This window comes from Trachemys scripta, chromosome 7, assembly GCF_013100865.1.
Source record: "Trachemys scripta elegans isolate TJP31775 chromosome 7, CAS_Tse_1.0, whole genome shotgun sequence".
Taxonomy (NCBI): domain Eukaryota; kingdom Metazoa; phylum Chordata; order Testudines; family Emydidae; genus Trachemys; species Trachemys scripta.
Genome location: NC_048304.1, coordinates 56,409,550 through 56,427,939, shown reverse-complemented (window position 1 = coordinate 56,427,939; position 18,390 = coordinate 56,409,550). Strand labels below are relative to the sequence as shown.

Here is an 18,390-nt window from a genome sequence, read left to right as displayed (position 1 = left end):
GCTCTGCGGCCAGAGAGGTCGCCCTATGGCTGTGTCTCGGTTAGCAGCAGCTGGGCGATTCCAGTGCTGAGTGGGAGTGATGGTCAGGGCTCCGTAGCAGCTGGTGGCAAACCCTGCAGCTGGCAGGGCCTGCGAGTCCAGGCTAGATTCCTGCCAGTCATTAACAGGATCCTTTTTGAGGAGCCAGAGGGGAAACGGCTCCAGGGCAGGTTGTGGGGTGGGGTTAGGCTGAGGTCTGGAGGCATCTCCGTGGCTGTAGCACTGTGGAGCTTGCAGCGTAGGGAAGCCTGGTGCTCCGTCCCCGCACCCCAGTGATCTGGGGCTCTGCTCTCCCTCCACAAACTCCACTCTTAGGGGGTTTTCCGTGTGTGTGTGTGTGTGGGAGGGGTGACTGGTCTGCGTTGAGCTGGTCTCTGTGTGGAAGGGCGGCGTGTGTTTGTAGTGTGTGTGTGGTTGATGGACTCTGTGCAGAAGTTTGTGGCTGGGGGGTGGCGTACACACCTGGGAATGGAGAGGGTGCTGGGTGCATGGAGCAGGGGTCTCTGGGAAAGTGTCTTGGGGCATTTCTGTAGTGGCTGCGAGTGCTTGCAGAAAGGACCCCCTGAGCATGTGTTTGTGGTATGGGGTGGGGGGGGCATGCGGGGTGTGTGAACAGTGCATTTGTGTTTGTGGCATCCTGGATATGTGAGCAGTGCATCTGTGTGTTTGTGGCATGTGTGTGTGTGTAGTGTGTGTGTTTGTGGCACGCTGGGTGTGTGAGCAGTGCATGTATGTTTGTGGTACATGGGTGTGTGAGCAGTGCACGTGTGTTTGTGGTGTGTGTGTGTGTGTGGTACATGGGGTGTGAGCAGCGCATGTGTCTGTGGCATGCAGGGGGTGAGCTGTGTGTGTGTGTTTGTGGCACGCAGGGTGTAAGCAGTGTCTGTGTGTGTTTGTGGCACACTGGGTATGTGAGCAGTGTGTGTGTTTGTGTGTGTGTGTGTGTGTGCGCGCGCGCGCGCCCTGGGATGGGAGGCTGGCTCCGCAGCGCCTGTGGCAGAGGAGGAAGGGGACGGCTTGCATGAAGTAGAAGTGGGCGCTGGGGTTGGAATTTCCCCTTGGCTTCCTGTTTGCGAAGTGGGGGAAAGGTCAGGTGCTCGCTGGAGGCTCTAGCTCGCTCCCAGCTGCGGAGAGACCGCCTGGAGCTCCAGCCTTCCCATACCGCCTGCCCCAGCGCCTCTGCTGGGCCAGCTTGTTGCCCAGGGAGTCCTCACGCCAGCCCCCTCCAAGCCTCCCAGCTAGTCCTGATCTGGGGAGGGCAGGGAGCTGGGCATGGGGGGAGGCAGGGATGATTGGCACAGGAAGGGAGGGGTCCCTGATGTGTGCGTGTGGTGGCTAGCCTCAGGGGCTGTATCTGAAGTGCTGGTTTGCCTACGCTCACCTGAAGTGAGGTGCTCCCGAGCCCTCCCCTTTGCCAGGCACAATGCATGTGGCTGATGCCCTGCCGTCCTGAGCAGCCCGTCTCCGCCCCTCAACACCTGGCCGTGGCTCTGCGGCGCATGAAGATGCAAGGGCAGCAGCTGGTGTTCTATGCAGCATCCCTCGCCCTGTGGGGGGCGCTCTGAGGGGGCAGGTTATGGCAGGACACTCTCTGAGGGCATGGGTGGAGCAGGCAATGCCCCAGCAACCATGTCACTAAGCCATAGCGCCCACCCTCCCGCTTGGCAGCTCAGGGGTGCTGGCCAGGACAGCAGCTCCAAGAATCTCAGCTGAGGGGTAGTACCTCCCCCCATCCCACCGTCTCTCTGCAGCACCCACACTGGGAATGGGCCCCAGCCCTGGTCCTGTGGCCTGGAGGTGAGAGCTTCCCATGGATGCAGGGGGGCACCAAAGGAGTGAAGAACCTCCTGCCTCCACCAAGCACCCCTCTGCGAGTCCAGTCCGTCAGGGACCTGGCTGAAGCATGGTACCCATGCAGTGTGGGGGTGTGCCAGCTGTGAGCAGCCCATCCCACTCCAGCGCTTCCTGATGAGACCCTGCCCTGTGCACCCTCAGCACCACATCTAGGCAGCCAGGAGCACCACACTGCCTGCAGGGGGAAGGGACGGCAAATGGCCATGAATCAGCCAGGGGGAATGGAGGGAGCAAGTGGGGCAGCAAGGCCAGGGCTGGGAGGACAGCTGCCCCAGTTATTGGTGGCACTGCCGGCAGTCCTGTTTCCCCTGGGCTAGTGGCCCACCCAAGGCCTGGTGCCGTGTGGCGTCTCTAACAGGCCCTGTCTCCTTTCCCCAGCAAGTGTGGCACCTTCCCTCCAGAGAGCTGCTTCTTCAGCCTGATCTGCAGTCTGGGCTCGTTCATGGGTAAGTCTGTGCTGCTCAGGGATGGGGACGCAGAGCTGCAGGAGCTCAGCCGGCCGGGGCAGCGCTGCCCTTCCCATACACAGGGCCACCAGCTCTCCCTGACCTGTCACGGCTGATGGGGGAGGGTGCAGAGCTGGGTGGGGCCACAGGCCCCTGCCAGCTGCTTGCTTTGCTGGTGCCTAAGGCTGAGCTGACCCAGATGCACCTGCTGCAGAGCCCGGGCTGAGGAGGACGTGGCCCAGTGGGGTCAGAACTCCAGCGTGGGGAACCTCACTGGGCTCAGACATGGGACTCAGCCCGATGGGAGGGCAGGGGTGAGCGCCAGGGCAGGGACTGATCCAATCTGCATGGAGAGGGGGCGGCCAGGAGCAGCATGCAGGGCACAGCTGTCCATGTAGGGAGGGGGCACAGAGTGGGGGTTGGGAGGTGTCTGTTTGCATATAAAGCGAACTGGACTCAGGTTCCCTGGTCGCGAGAGCTTCCCGCTGCAGGGGACTTGCGCTGGAAGGTGGACAGCGTGGCTACTCCCCAGCCTGTCCAGGCCCTAGAAACGTACCCTCCAGGGATGTGCAGGGACCCTGTTGCTCCTGGGACATTTGGGGGGGTGGATCTCTGGCCCTCGATCCCTTGCTGCTGAGTGCCATGGATTAGTTCTCTGTGTCGAAGTCCAGGTCAAGTAACTACTGCAACCTGACATCAGTGTCACAGACCCTTGCCCTTTGCAGCCTGTTAGAGCCCCAGCAGTTTGCTGTGCAACTGGTGCCTCCCGCAGCCTGGCCGTAGGAGAGCCGTGCATGGCAGGGTTCAGTTCCCTGCTGCTGTGTGGGAAGTTTTACGTGTCTGGCCCGAAGCATTGTAAGCTCTTCAGCACAGAGTCTTTGGGTCTGCACTTCACCCACAGAGAACATTTAATCCAAAATCTTTGCAAGTTGAGAAGGTGCCTTGGCTTCTGCTCTCCTCACCCTCCCCACTGCACTCCCAGCTTCCAGCACTAGGAGCAGGAGCAGATTGCCCTGTAATATGTGCTGGGAGGGCTGGCAAGGCTCTTGGCATCGCCCCAAGGCCGGGAGCTGTGGCTGAAATGAACCGAATTTGGCCCTTGAGACCTGTGACAGAAGGGGCTTCTGCGTCATCATCTCCAGGTGGTACTGTTGCTGGCCAGGGGTCTGCTTGGCCTTTCCAAGACAGAGGGGTGGGCGAAGAGCTCCTTGTTCTCCTGCCCCTTGGGCAGGCTCAGGCAGGGCAAAGATGGCTTTGGGAGGTGAGACATTGCAGCTGGTAGGCGTGTGTCTGACGGGATGCCTTGTCTCCATCTCCCAGTGATGCTCGTGGGCCTGCTGAGATACGCCCACGTCATCGAGTGCTGCGGGCCATCCCTCCTCAACACCCTGGGGCTGGCAGCAGGCTGGATCTGCGCCGCCGGCCTCACCATGGTTGGCAACTTTCAGGTAAGACTCCTCCTCTAGGGGGGAGGGAACAGATGGGGGCTCTGGGAAGCCAGCGCAGGGTTCTAGCTCAGCTGCATGCAGAGGGATCCCAGTGGCCCAGTCGTGTGCAAAAAACCTCCTTATTGAAGCTCTTGGGGCATTTTGATCCACTCACAAATCGGTTGCGTTTGGCCTGTCAAGTTAAATATCCTGTATTCCCTTCCCTGTGCTCCTAATAACCCCGCAGCGTGTTAAAGCTGAAGGAGCCATAAGCACCACACTCATTCCCACCGCTGCTCCAGATGGTTACTCATTGCCTGTCACTCGCCCTACATGGTTGAACCCGGGCCGAAGCGCACTGTCTCCCAGCGCTTGTGTTTGGTGTTTCCAGCATCACAGGGGAGTATTTAGGATCAACCCCCCATTTTCATTAATTTTTTCACTTCATGCAAGTAAATTTCCTTTCCTCTTAGGCTCTGGAATTCCCCTTCATTTGCTCACCCCTAATGGGCCCAGACTAAGCTGCCAGTCTCCATTTAACTCTTATCTTGTAAAGTAAATATTTGTGAAATAACATTGCCCTGCAATCTCTGATCTTGTCACCAAAACCTGTCTAGCGAAACCCCCACCCAGCCAGGGGCTGCAGCAGGAGCTGGCTCAGGCAGTTGTTCTGCATTTCAAATTTCAGTCTGCATGTTGCATTGACATGCTGGCTTAGCATTTACTGAAGGCATGGAAATAGCGAGGATTCATCTGCGCTGAGCAGGATTGGGTGAGCAGGTGCTGAGAGACCCCATCTCGCTGTATGCGCCAGCGTCCCCAGATTGGACACTGATACCCAGATCCATGTAGGCCTCCTGTCCCCGGTGGGAATCTAGAGCCTAGAAACCAGGGGTTGATCTTGTGTGAAAGAGACTCGCCCTGATGTTAGCAAACCTGCTGCCCTCCTGTGAGAACCACTGAAGGCTGCCCCTGGACCCCAGGGGTGTGCCCATAGGTGCAGGTTTGTAAAATTTTTGGTCAGTCCCAGGAGTCTTGGGGCAAAGGGAAAGAGCCCCTGGTACTCAAGGGTCAGGGGGATGAGTCTCCCCAGGTAGGCAGGCAAGACAGAAGGGCAGTTGGGCCAAATTTGAGTGGTGCTGGGGCCCGGTGCGCAGGGGTGCTGGAACAATTTGTATAGTGGGGGTGCTGAGAGCCACTGAATCAAACTTTAAACCGGGGTGGGCAATAATTTTTGCAGAGAAGCCACTCCACGAATATTGGGAAGTCATCACGGGCCGCACATTTCTACTATATTAATGGAGGGGGTGCGGGGTCCGGGAGAGAGTTTGGTGCAGGAGGGGGCTCCGGGTTGGGGCAGAGTGTTGGGGTGCAGGAGAGGGTGAGGGGTGTGGGCTCTGGGAGGGAGTTTGGTGCAGGAGGGGGTTCTGACTTGGGGCAGGGGGTTGGGGTACAGGAGACGGGGTGCGAGGTGCAGGCTCTGGCCAGGAGGCACTTACCACAGGCGACTTCCGGCCAGCAGCACCGCAGGGCTCAGGCAGGCTGCCTGCCTGTTGTGGCCCCACACCGCTCCCAGAAGCGGCTGCAGTTGACTGCTGTTGACACATTTCTGCGCCCCTCCTTGGGGAGGAGGGGGGCAGGGGGTCTCTGTGCGCTGCCTGCTCCCATAAGCACCGCTCCGCAGCTCCCATTGGCCGGTTTCCGACCAATGGGAGCTGTGAGGATGGTGCTGGGGACGGGGGCAGCACGCGGAGCTGCCTCCTACCCCTGCCAGAGGCCGCAGAGTGGGGCCACAACAGGCAGGCAGTCTGTCTGAGCCCTGCTGCGCCGTGGCCCGTATTTTGCCCACTCCTGCTGTAAACCCTGTATATGATGGAAACCTCTTCAAGCCAGGGGTGCTGCCCCCACCCAGCACTCCTAGTTCCAGCCCCTATGCCTGTGCTCCAGGTCACAATGCCAGTCAAATCTGGGGCAGTCGGGCAGGTCACCTGGGCCCACTCCTTAGCAAAATCCTGGTTGTACCCCTGGCTCCAACATGTAACCTGGCACTTATGGGCATGTCTCCTTCCAGCTTTGTCACAGGTCAGCAGAGATATTCTGCGGGCGTGCGGCCAGAGCAGCCCCTTCCTCACCCCTGGGCTGGATTGCTTTGCGCTAGGGATGTTCGCATAGCCACAGTCCAAGGTTTCTTCCCTTTGGATTGTGTCACTAACACAATATTTGGTGCCCCTGTGTCCTGGACTCTGGGGTTTTTCCATCAGACATGGGGCAGATAAGATGACCTGGATGAGTGGATGCCGTCACCAGGTCCGTTCCAGCTGTCAGATCAGCAGGGACTACCCCAGTGTGCTCATCAACTTCCCCCCACTTGATGGGCTTGTGCAATCCGGCATCAGAGGGCAGAGACCGCGCAGAAACTGCTTCCCTGCAGTGCACTCTGGAGTTGAAAGCTAGGGGAGGGAGAGAGGCGCAAGCAGGAAAGAGAGGGCCTCTCTTCAGCTGATGGCTTTTCCAGATGTCAAGAGCTGCAGAGGGGAAGGCTCTTGCACCAGGCAGAGGAGGCCAGTGCCAGATGAGTAGGGCAGGAGTTCTGTGAGGTTGGCTAGGAAGGGCTGTACCCTGAAATGTCTGGGGAGCCAGGGGCGGTGTCTTGGGATTTGCTTCGCTCTGCATGCGCAAGAAGGCGCGTGGCAGGAGGGTGCTGCAAGGAAACCCAGACTGCAGAGCAGTTGGCAGCGCAGGGGAAAACGCTTGGCAAAGCAGTCTGCTCCCTGAGGGCCTGATCCTGTGAGGAGCTGAGCCAACGGGAGTCGAGAGCGCTCAGCACCTGTCTAGGAAATGGCTCTGAATTGTGACTTGGATCGTAGGTTCCTGGCTTGGGTGTGATGGGATCTGCTCCCTCCAGCTCTGGGTGGGGGCGTAAAGTGCTTTACCTGGAATCACCATTGCCTTGTGTGCAGCCGGGGGCCAGGCTGCCCTGAGTCCTCTGTGCTCAGCTTTGTGGGCACGCTCGCACCGTGGTTCAAGCGAGCTTATCCTTGTGAACTGGCAGGAGTTTGAGAGTTCCAGGCGACGGGGGTAGACTGCATCAAAATCAGCCTGGAGATGCAGTGCCAGCTAATGCCCTGGATCAGAGACCAGGGCCTGGTGCAGGGAAGGAAGGCTGTGGAGGCAATGTGCCCAACACTTGGAGTGGGCAACCCCTTCCTTGTCTCGCCTGAACCCAGCCATGGACTGGCCAGCTTTGACCCGCTCTGTGGGGAGCCCTATCCCCTGGGCTGAGCTATGGAGAGCTTTAGCTGCAGGCAAGGAATTTCCCCCCACCCCAAAAACAAATGACCCAATGTCAGGGTTCCCAGTCTGAGGGGGAGAGGGGAGGAGGTTAATGGGTTAATCACTGTCAGAGGAGTAAAGGTGGCCTAGGCCCTGGGGGATGAGCCACTGGATTTGGAGTCAGGGGTTCAGTTTCCTGCTCTACCAGACTCTGTGCACGACTTTGGGCAAGTCACTTAGCCTCTGTGTGCCTGAGTTTCTCCATCTATAATGTGGTGGTAATGGCACTGCCCTGTCTCCCGGGGAGCTGTGAGGTTGGATGAATGACTGCGAGGTGCCCAGATCCCGAGGGCTGTATGGAACCTAGCTTGGCTCCCATGGGGTTAACTGAGATTCTCCCCCCAGCTTCAGTTCCCAGCCGGATGTCACTGGTGCTCCTGGGTTTGTGCATGGAGGGGGCGCCAAGTCTCTGGGCTCTGGCAGCGGCTCTCCCCCCCATCAGAAGAGCAAAGCGGATGAATCACAGATGTGTCTGTTCTTCCTCCAGCGCCCGCCAAGGGTGGATGTTTGCTCCTCCCGAAGCGATGCCAGGAAACGTGTCTGGGCAGACACTGCTTTCTAGTGGTGTCTGCTTTTCTCTACCCACAATCAGGCCATCCTCTGGGAGAGGGATGTTTACCTACAGGCAGGAATAGGCTCGCCTTGGCCACCCCCAAAACCTCATGGGGGATGCTGGGCTTGCACTAGGTCTCTGGGTACCCCCAGCTCTGCGATGGGCTGCTGGGCCGTTCGTAACCAGTCGCCTGCCCAGAGCACCTGGCTTCTCTCCTTTCCCTTGTGTGATAGGTTCTGGCTTCACTGCCCGGGAGGCTGCTGTGGATGCAGTATTCCAAGGGCACAGCTCAGCTGGCTGCATTGCCCCGACCCTGGCCCCAGCCTTGCTCTAACTCGCTCCTAGCATCAAGCCAGCCAGCCAAATTCACCGTGTGCCTTCTGGGCAGCCAGCCTGGTAACAGCTGGGAACATGCAGAGGCATGGGGCCCCCTGCCTGCGGGAATGCTGCCCTGCCACGCCAAAGACTAACCTGCTGAAACCGTGTAAACATGGATTCCCTTCCTGGACAGAGGACAGTACTTGGCCAGACCTGTTCCATGTCCCCCTGCTGAATCCATTGTCAGTCTGGACTCATCTGCGAGTGCTCTCTGGGGAATCCTCAGACCTCAATGTGGGGGCCCAGACAGCTCTGCCTATGTGTGAGATTTGCTGCCAGGTAGAGGGAGACCTCTCTCTCTGCCTCCCCCTCTCCCTCCTCCTTCTTGTGGTGGTTTAGACCTTAAGCCTCACGTTAGAGTCGGAGGGGAGAATGTGTCTGAAACCAGGTGCCCTTAGGTTCTAATTATGCAACTGGTCATATGGTGGCCCTGGGATCCTGACTCTCCAGTTAGAAAGCGTGCGTGCCAGTGACATCTGATGCAGGGCACCCCAAGCCAGAGAGGGGTGTGTGTGTGAGACAGAAATCTGATTAGGGGCTAGAACCCAAACTCTAGAGTTAGAAAGAGGAAGGCCAGAGTGCTGTGAACTGTAGCGTCTGGGCAACGGAGTGGAGTGGGACTCTGTGTGCCCTGACCTGGTTGTTTCTGTCTCCCAGGTGGACTATGCCAAGGTGCTGCATTACATTGGCGCAGGTGTGGCATTTCCTACCAGCATGCTCTTTGTGTTCCTGCAGTCGGTTCTGACTTACCGCATGGCGAAAACCAGGGGCCACTACTGGACCGGTCACTTGCGCAGCATCCTCTCCGCTCTGGCCTTCATCACCCTTGTCTTCAGTATCCTTTCCTTGGCAATAGGATGTGGGTAAGAAATGGGCAGCTGAGGTGTGTGAAAACGAATTGCCAGCGTTGGCAGCTCTGCGGGCTGGGCAACAAATCTGATGGCTCAGACCGTACCTAGGGAAAATCGTCACTGGCATCTGCACTGCTCGGAGCAGCCCCCTGGACTTAGCACCGAGTCTGTTATACAGACACCATCCTCCTGTACAGCCTTTAGTCCAATTGCAGGGAGAAATAATAGCAGCAGGGGGCCTGGGCAAGGGAGAGGGACCTTGGCTGCTGAGTGGAGGGGCTGTGGAGGGAAGGCAGAAGTCAGTGGCCCACACGCTAGGTTTTACTGGCTAATGGCAGATTTGAGCCTGGGTGTGGAATAGCGTTCGCCCCTTTGGCAGCAGGATTCGATGGTTTGTTTCAGCACTCCTGGAAAGTGCATCCCTTGCCATGGGGTCCCCCTGGCCCTGCTGCTGGCGGTTTGTAGCTTTCAAGCAAACAGCTTTCTTAGCCCTCTGGAGTTCCAATGTAGCTGGTAGCAGGGGCAAGCATCTAAGGGACTGGATTTAGGCTCCAGGCTCCTTGTAAGTGTAGGTTCAGATCTTGCTGCTGACAAGTCACAACCTTTTTTCCGTCAGACAGTAAGCTCTCGGGGGCAGGGAGTGTCTTTGGGTTCTGTGTTTGTACAGCGCCTAGCGCCGGGGGGGTCCTGGATCCTGTGGATCCTAGGTGCTACTGTAACACAAATAACAGGCGGCTGCAGTGTTCTGAGCCCTCAGCCCTCGATAAGCCAGCTGGCTGTAATGTTATTTACTGACCATCCAGGTTTAAAAGAGGGAGCTGGGCAGAGCTATAAATGTGTTCTGTGCAAACACAGGAGCAAACCCAGCGAGGTCGCTGAATCGGAGCCGTGCGGTGAGGGAAAAGGCTAGGTGGAGTTGGTTAAACTAAGGCCCTTCATGTGCAGCTAAATTAGCAGGCATTGGAGTTTATAAAGAGAGCACTAGGAGAGGTGTCTGGGGGAGAAGAAGGGAATATTGTGTTAGCCGGAAGAAAACCCCCTAGTGTCTGGGCTGACACAGCAGAGGGTTATTTGGACTGAGGTCACGGACAAAATAGGAATCAAGGTGATGGTTGTTTGCAGCTCGAGAGCCCTTGGGCAGGATGGCAGGGGAGCCCAGGAGATGTCAGTGCAGATACCAGAGGTCAGAGGGGACTCTGATGATGCGACTGTGCCGAGTAGGAGAAGAGTTGTATAGAAGCTGTGGAGAAAGAAGTGGTTCGGGACTATTTAGAAAAACTGGACGTGCACAAGTCCATGGGGCCGGATGCGCTGCATCCGAGGGTGCTAAAAGAGTTGGCGGGTGAGATTGCAGAGCCATTAGCCATTATTTTTGAAAACTCATGGCGATCGGGGGAGGTCCCAGATGACTGGAAAAAGGCTAATGTAGTGCCCATCTTTAAAAAAGGGAAGAAGGAGGATCCGGGGAACTACAGGCCAGTCAGCCTCACCTCAGTCCCTGGAAAAATCATGGAGCAGGTCCTCAAGGAATCAATTATGAAACATTTAGAGGAGAGGAAAGTGATCAGGAACAGTCAGCATGGATTCACGAAGGGGAAGTCATGCCTGACTAACCTAATTGCCTTCTATGATGAGATAACTGGCTCTGTGGATGAGGGGAAAGCAGTGGATGTGTTATTTCTTGACTTTAGCAAAGCTTTTGATACGGTCTCCCACAGTATTCTTGCCACCAAGTTAAAGAAGTATGGGCTGGATGAATGGACTGTAAGGTGGATAGAAAGCTGGCTAGATCGTCGGGCTCAACGGGTAGTGATCAATGGCTCCATGTCTAGTTGGCAGCCGGTTTCAAGTGGAGTGCCCCAAGGGTCGGTCCTGGGGCCGGTTTTGTTTAATATCTTTATTAATGATCTGGAGGATGGTGTGGACTGCACTCTCAGCAAGTTTGCAGATGACACTAAACTAGGAGGCGTGGTAGATACACTAGAGGGTAGGGATCGGATACAGAGGGACCTAGACAAATTAGAGGATTGGGCAGAAAAAAACCTGATGAGGTTCAACAAGGACAAGTGCAGAGTCCTGCACTTAGGACGGAAGAATCCCATGCACTGCTACAGACTAGGGACCGAATGGCTAGGTAGCAGTTCTGCTGAAAAGGACCTAGGGGTCACAGTGGACGAGAAGCTGGATATGAGTCAACAGTGTGCTCTTGTTGCCAAGAAGGCTAACGGCATTTTGGGCTGTATAAGTAGGGGCATTGCCAGCAGATCGAGGAACGTGATCGTTCCCCTTTATTCGACATTGGTGAGGCCTCATCTGGAATACTGTGTCCAGTTTTGGGCCCCACACTACAAGAAGGATGTGGAAAAATTGGAAAGAGTCCAGCGGAGGGCAACAAAAATGATTAGGGGTCTGGAGCACATGACTTATGAGGAGAGGCTGAGAGAACTGGGATTGTTTAGTCTCCAAAAGAGAAGAATGAGGGGGGATTTGATAGCAGCCTTCAACTACCTGAAGGGGGGTTCCAAAGAGGATGGAGCTCGGCTGTTCTCAGTGGTGGCAGATGACAGAACAAGGAGCAATGGTCTCAAGTTGCAGTGGGGGAGGTCCAGGTTGGATATCAGGAAAAACTATTTCACTAGGAGGGTGGTGAAACACTGGAATGCGTTACCTAGGGAGGTGGTGGAGTCTCCTTCCTTGGAGGTTTTTAAGGCCCGGCTTGACAAAGCCCTGGCTGGGATGATTTAGCTGGGAATTGGTCCTGCTTTGAGCAGGGGGTTGGACTAGATGACCTCTTGAGGTCCCTTCCAACTCTGATATTCTATGATTCTATGATTCTAAGCGTGGGCTGGGTACATGGTGGCGGTGGTCGTAATGCGTTTCCTGATGCAGCATGCTGGAGGCAGCCCGTGGCTGCTCTATTTTAGATGGGATGGGTGGGAAGGAGGCAGGCGTGAGCTGTGGGCATCTAGGATTCAGTGATCGTCATGTGGGGCAGGAAGTGCAGAGGAGGATCTGTATGAAGGGCAGGGATGCAGAATACTGAACGCTGGGGACCGTGAAGTGGAGTGTTGGCTGGGTAAGTGGGACACATTCCCAATGCCTAGGGGGAGGTTGGGATCCAAGCCCCACATCAGTAAACTCCAGAATGGCGAAAGGGCAACAGAAACCAGTGTGGCTGAGCAGGGAGGTGCCAGGGATTGAAGAGAGAGGCAGGGGCGTATAAGGACACGAGAGGAGGGTTGGAGCCAGCACCAGGCACTGTGGCGGCTGGCGCACTCTGTGAATACCTGGCAGAGAGGAGAGCAGCAAGTGGAGAAGCAGAGACATGGCAAGAGCAGCTGCAGAGGGCTCCGGGGGCACAGGCCTTGGTGTGAGTGGCCTGGAGTCGTGACCTTCTGCTGGCTGATTGGCGAGTTCTGTGCCAATAGCTGTGTGGTCTCAGCAACCAAAAGGCATAAAACCGACATGACTGAGGCCCGCAACCCACAGCTGGACAGGGCTCTCCAGGTCCGACTCCCCTCCCAGCCTAGGGGTTGGTCCCTTAGGAGAAAAGTTGCAGTCCATGGGAGCTATTCTGAGGGATGCTTGCGCTGGGGCTGGAAGGAATGCAAAGGAAATAACCAGCTAGATAAGAGTAAGGGATTTCCCTAGGGTTGCATGTCCTAGAAGGAATTGAGGAAGAACTTCCATCAGTGATAAGGAGGACCAGTTTCTGGGAAGGCCCTTCCGTTTTATTTTCCAGAATGGTGTAGATCTGCCCAAACCAGGCATTAGGTTTCCATGTACAGACGAATGGATAAAGGAAAGCCATGGATTAAGCACAGTAACTCCTCACTTAATGTTGTAGTTATGTTCTTGAAAAATGCGACTTTATGTGAAACAATATTAAGCGAATCCAATTTCCCCATAAAAATTCATGTAAATGGGGGGGGCGGGGTAGGTTCCAGGAATTTTTTTTTCGACAGACAAAAGACATTATATACATATACAGTATAAGTTTTAAACAATTTCAAACAAAGAGTTTAATACTGTACACAGCAATGATGATTGTGAAGCTTGGTTGAGTGGTGAAGTCAGAGGGTGGGCTATTTCCCAGGGAATGCCTTGCTGCTAAATGAGGAATCAGCATCGGCTGAGCCCTCAAGGGTTAATACGCTGGTGTTAATGTAGCCTCACACTCTACAAGGCAGCATGGACTGAGGCAGAAGGGGGAAAACATGATAGATGCAGGGCAGTAGCTGCAAACACTTCCCTGCAAAAACTGAACAGGATGATGAGCCCACGCTATCCAGCTGGAGCACACCCCTCCCTTCTCCTGGCAGCACATGCACAGCTGCATAGATGCTGACTTTCCAAAGTGCTGGGCGGGGGGGTGCGTGCATGAGTGAGAGAGAGAGAGAGAGATGTGCATTGCCCCTTTAAGTATGCAGACCGCACTTCAAGTACATTGCCCTTTTAAGCAGATCAGACAGGAAGCAACAGCTTCCAGGTCCCTCCTTTCTGTCCCTCTCCTCCCCTTTGTGGAGAGGGGGTACAAAATGGGAGGGGGGGAGGCAGGAGCAGCTCCAAGGCAGAGGGAAGGGTAGGAGCCGCACGGCAGTGGTGGGAGGGCCACCTGAACTGCTGCTGGGCAGCTGCCAAGCCGCATACCTTACAGGGAATTTAGGGGAGCTGAAGGGGGTGGGGGGCTGCCAACCCCCCCGCTTCTAATCCTCACAAGGAGGGGCTGCTCTTCCAGAGAATCCTGCAAGCGGTGGACAAAGCAGGTAGCTGCCAAAAGAGTTATAAGGGAGCACTGTGCAACTTGAAACGAGCTTGTTCCCTAATAGATCAGCAACAAAACAATGTTAACAGGGCCAAGGTTAAGTGAGGAGTAACTGTAGTCAAAGAGGAGGCTGGGGCAGTCAGAGCTGGAAAGCAGTTGGAGTGGAGTACGCAGAGCAGAAGTGCACAGTCCCAAAATGAAGGAGCTGGGTTTCCCAGAGAGCTGCAGGCCAAGGCAGGGGAAAGGGGTCTCAGGGGAGGAGATGGTGGCTGTAATGAGGGGCTCTCATACAGGAGTGTGGGCAAGAAACAGAGGCTGGAGATTTCAATAAGTCCTAAGGGTGTTGGGCACCCAGCTGCCCCTGAAACTCGGTGGGATGTGAGTGCTGGATTCCCATGGGCTCCTTTGAAAATGGCCAGGCAGGAGATGCAGAGAGTCCTTGCTGGGGAGGGAGGGGATTGACACCTGGGGGTGGGGTAAATGGTGGTAGAGGCAGCATGGGGACTTGGTGGGCTGGCCCTGCCCTCATGGGTATTCCCTGAAGTGGATGAGATTCTGGACTCTTGACACAGGGCCCATCCTTCCGCCTTGCATACCAAGCTCCCTTCTGACAACAGACTTTGTGCTGGAAGGATCACGCTGGGATGATCATTAACCCCTCAGTGTCCATGAGAGTCCTGTTCCGCCCTGGAGACTGTTTGCATTTGGCCTGGCCCTGCAGCTCGTAGGTTTATATTCAACCCGCTGGGATGGCTCCCTGCAAACTCGCTCCAAAAGGCTGCGTCTCGTTCCAGCTCAGCACCTTGTAAGCTGCCCCAGCAATAGCTAACAGACCAAGGGGCAGAGAGAGAGACGGACTGCCTGAGCCACAGTGACCCCCCTGCCCTGCATGTGAGGAGCTGAGGGTCCCCGTGGCTGTGTTACTCATCATGCTCACGAGCAGCGGCATCCAGTCTAGGGCCTGCTTCTGCTCCCACTGACGTAAAATGGGAGTTCTGCCACTGATTTCAGTGGGGCAGTGAGACTGGCACTTGGGCATTCAGGGCTTTATCCCCTGCCCTGGGGCTGGCACTGGGGGGGGGGTTCAGGGTTGTACCCCCTGCCCTGGGCCGCCGGACCCCTCCTGGAGGCAGGCCTAGCACTTGGGGGGTCAGGTAATTCCCTGTATCCAGGAGCAATGCTCCGTTCCCTGTAGAGGCTCTCAGTACATCCCACACTGACTCAGCCCGGCCTCACATGTCTGGGGGAGTTGCCGGCCCCGCCTTTCCCGGGCTGCCCGCTGCAGCTGCCTGCCCCGCCCGCTGGAGAGAGATGCTGGTGCCTCTTGCTGTGGGTTTCCTTGACTCTGGCGCCCTCAGGTGGCGTGTTCTTCGTCCAGGAGAGTTTTGTGCTGCAGCACGTGGCCGCCCTGTGCGAGTGGATTTTCATCATCAATATCCTTGTCTTCTATGGCACCTTCACTTTTGAGTTCGGGGCCATCTCCACAGACACGTTCCTGGTGCTTCTGAAAGCCAGCCGGGCTCCCAAGAGCTACAAATCTGACAGCAGCACGGCCAGCACACCGCACGGCCACAGCCACTCCGAGGGCCTGGCCATGGTCTGAGGGGACCTGGCCTCATCCCTGGAGAGCTGGGACGGGCAGATTGGCGAGACCAAAAATCCAGACATTGCCAGTGATTCTCTTGCCTTGAACATATCCAGGAACCAAAGTGCCTCCAATTGGGGGGAGGGGGAAGGATTGGGGGCCTGATCCTGACTTCACCTCCCCTTCTGACTCATGCAGACAATACACTATGAACATCTGGACCCACAGCCCCAGCATCATCAGTGCCCTTCAGGGACTTTTTACCTCCCATCAAAAAGCTCTCCCTGCAGGAGCAGAGAGGTACTAAAAGGGGATGGGGGGAGGGGCAGGGAGTAAATGAGACTGAGGTGGAAGCAGGCTTAAGGTACTTGGTGCTCTAGAAGTCCTAGGGTTACCCTTCCTTGATAGTGAGACATAGAGACAATCTGAGCATGAGCTGCCCTTGCAGGGAGACATTTAGCATTGGCTCCGGGCTGGGTTTGGGGAGTGGGGTCTGCCCTGGTAGAAGGCACCTGGTACATCAGGGAGGGGAGGTAGAGGCACAGATATTTATGCCCTTGAGGGGCCGGGAGTGGAGGCAAAGAGGACTTGTTCTGTAGGGAGGAAGGTGGGAGAGGTGGCAGCAGGGAGGGGGCCATGGGGAAGGCAGAGGGGCTGCCTTCTGGGGACCATGGATGGCACGAGATGACAAGGTCAGACAATTTTTTGCTGAGATACCAGAGTCCTCTGGGGTAGCTAGGCCTATCAAAGAGACTGCAAACCCCACTCCTCTGGTCGGCTAGCTCAGGAGCTGTGGGGGTGCTTATTGTAGACCAGTACCTGATCTCGCCGGGCTGATCAAGGGGGACCAGATGGTTGGAGCCAAAAGGCAAGATGCCTCTCTTCTCCCAGCAGGGTTAAGTCATGCTGGCACATCTGGCTGTGAACAAAGTCTAAGTGACTATGGCAAAGATGAAATCTGTAGCAGTTTAGGTCTTTTATAGTAGACCCCTGTCCTGTGGGCCCACGTGGCTGGTGCTTACCTGGCTGAGCTGGTGCCTGATGGCTACACAGGAGCACCATGGAGAAAGCAATCCGTGTGCCAGCCACTCCATAGTTCAGGCCGAGGCAGCACTTTAATTTCAGGGAAGTCCCTATTTCTGTGGGCTCTTCTCAGGAATGCCCCCCGGTACTGACCCGCTTCCTGCTTGTTCTCAGCCCAGATCTGGCTTACACTGAAAGCTCTTTAAGACAAGGAGCAGCTTTTCATCCTGTGTTTGTACAGCACCTAGCCACAGTGGGGTCCTGGGCTGAGTCAAGCTCCTAGGTGCTGTCGGCTGATGAACGGTAAGTTAGAGGTTTTAAGCTGCAGTGTGGCCATGCCTGAATTCTTTCCACAATCTTCACCTTCTTCCCTCAGGTCTGCATACGTTTAAAGAGTTCTTTGCATTAAGTAGTGCCCCGAGGCCGCAGCATGCTAGGTGCGGTGCAGATACAAAAGGACCTGGGCTGAAGAGCTTGCAGTGCTTCGGGCCAGATCTGACATAAAACTTCACGCACCTGTGGGTTAGTGCTCAGAGGAGAGGATGACTTTACCCTTCTGTAGTCCTGTGTAATTAGATCCAACACGGTTCTCCTGCACCTCCTTTCACTATTGAGGCATTCAGGATACTTTGCTGTCATTAGTGAATTCAGCCTCCCAGCCCCTCGGAAGGTGGGTTATCATCATTCCCCTGTTACAGAGGAGGGAAATGGAGCAGAGAAAGATGAAGTGACTTCCCCAACGTAAGTGTACAGCAGACCCAGCTGTGATTCTTAGCACAAGACTAGCCTTCCTCTACTGCCTATGCCTTATAAAGTGCCTTGGGCACGTTGTAAAATGTTTAAGAACACTGGGGATGTGATTTGAAACTGCATGCTCCCTACGGGAATGCTTTTTTGCCTTCATTACATGTAGACCAACGCCATCTCTTCCAAGGGAGGATGAGTGGATCCTAACCTAACTCAGGACATGAACAAAGTCAGCCAGTCCTACCAAGTGTATGTCATCTGGTCTCCTGAGGCTGATCCTTATGAGACCATAGGAGGAGGGGTTGGTGGGGGTGAACCTTAGATGTGTATGAGAGTGAATGTAACAGATGTGTATTTTTTCCCCCTTGACAGGGGAGTTTGCTGCTGCTGTGTGTGTTAATGGGGTTCTGCTTCTTGATTTGCCCACCTTTCAAAGGGAATTGCCCTGTAAATTCACCAGACATGTGGTTCAGAGAGGAGTGCGAGGAATATTTTATATGTAATATATGGAAAATATATGTGGAAAAATAAATTTGCAATAATAAAATGGAAAACCAGCCAGGTGTGAAGAGTTCACTTTCTTCCCAGGAGGAACAGCCTTGGTAGCCTGAACATAGCAAGTACCCAAATCTCTATGGCAGTAGTTCCTGAACTGTGGCCAATGGCCCACCAGTTGCTCACTGAGCCCTTGCTGGTAATATGGGGTTGGCTCAGTTCCTTGTTTCCAGCTGTTCAGTAGCATTTAACAGTGAGATTTTCCAAAGCACCGCGCACGAGTCCCAGGGAAAGGCTGTAAGTCACTCTGCCGTGGCTGAAAATCCCAGCCCAAATATATCATTTTCCTGGTACTCCCTTTCCATGTTGTTGTCCCAGGGACATTATTTGATCATTCTGGGCCCTGCGATGGTGAAGAGATGGGACGATGTTTGGGTGACAGTCTGTTCAGATGCGGGCGGCCTGTGAGCTGCAGGATCCTTCTCCTGAGGCCTCAGCTTCCTTCCCAGGCGGTGGGCTCTGGGGCACTCTGCGACCTGGGGAGGACGCTGCAGTTCTGCTCCCTCTGTGCCCGGTGCCATGGAAGGGTGGAGGCGGAACTCAGGTCCTGCCTGAGTGGTGCGGGGCATCGCCGGGTTTGCTCCCCCTCCCCCGAGGACACCTGGTTGGTGGCCCACCTGAGCCGTGCAGGGAGAGGGGAATTTCACTTCCCTCCCGGAAAGGGGGCAGAGTTCAGGCAGAGGCAGTTTGCTCAGGCTGCAGGAGTCCAAGCCCAGAGTGGCACCTCCCCGTGAAACCAGCCGTGCTCCTAGCAGCCCTGCAGCCACGGGAACGCCTGTCCTTAGGCTCCGTGTTTCACTGCTCGGCCCCGCCAGCTCAGCTGCAGCCCCGCTC

At 55.8% G+C, this 18,390-nt stretch overlaps 1 protein-coding gene across 2 annotated transcripts in view; it reads left to right on the top strand.

Annotated features, from left to right (window-relative positions):
• The window catches only part of LOC117880224 (transmembrane protein 150A-like), a 40,189-nt gene extending 22,635 nt beyond the window's left edge, over window positions 1–17,554 (top strand). The window contains exons 4-7 of one of the 2 annotated variants that reach the window (XM_034776181.1): window positions 2,272–2,339; window positions 3,660–3,787; window positions 8,766–8,865; window positions 15,005–17,554. In XM_034776181.1, the coding sequence (XP_034632072.1) occupies window positions 2,272–2,339; window positions 3,660–3,787; window positions 8,766–8,865; window positions 15,005–15,249 (541 nt within the window). In that variant the 3' untranslated portion in view covers window positions 15,250–17,554. Of the gene's footprint in view, window positions 1–2,271; window positions 2,340–3,659; window positions 3,788–8,687; window positions 8,866–15,004 lie in introns of both variants that reach the window. The other variant, XM_034776180.1, reaches the window with a different exon arrangement.
• Window positions 17,555–18,390: the final 836 nt, after the last annotated feature.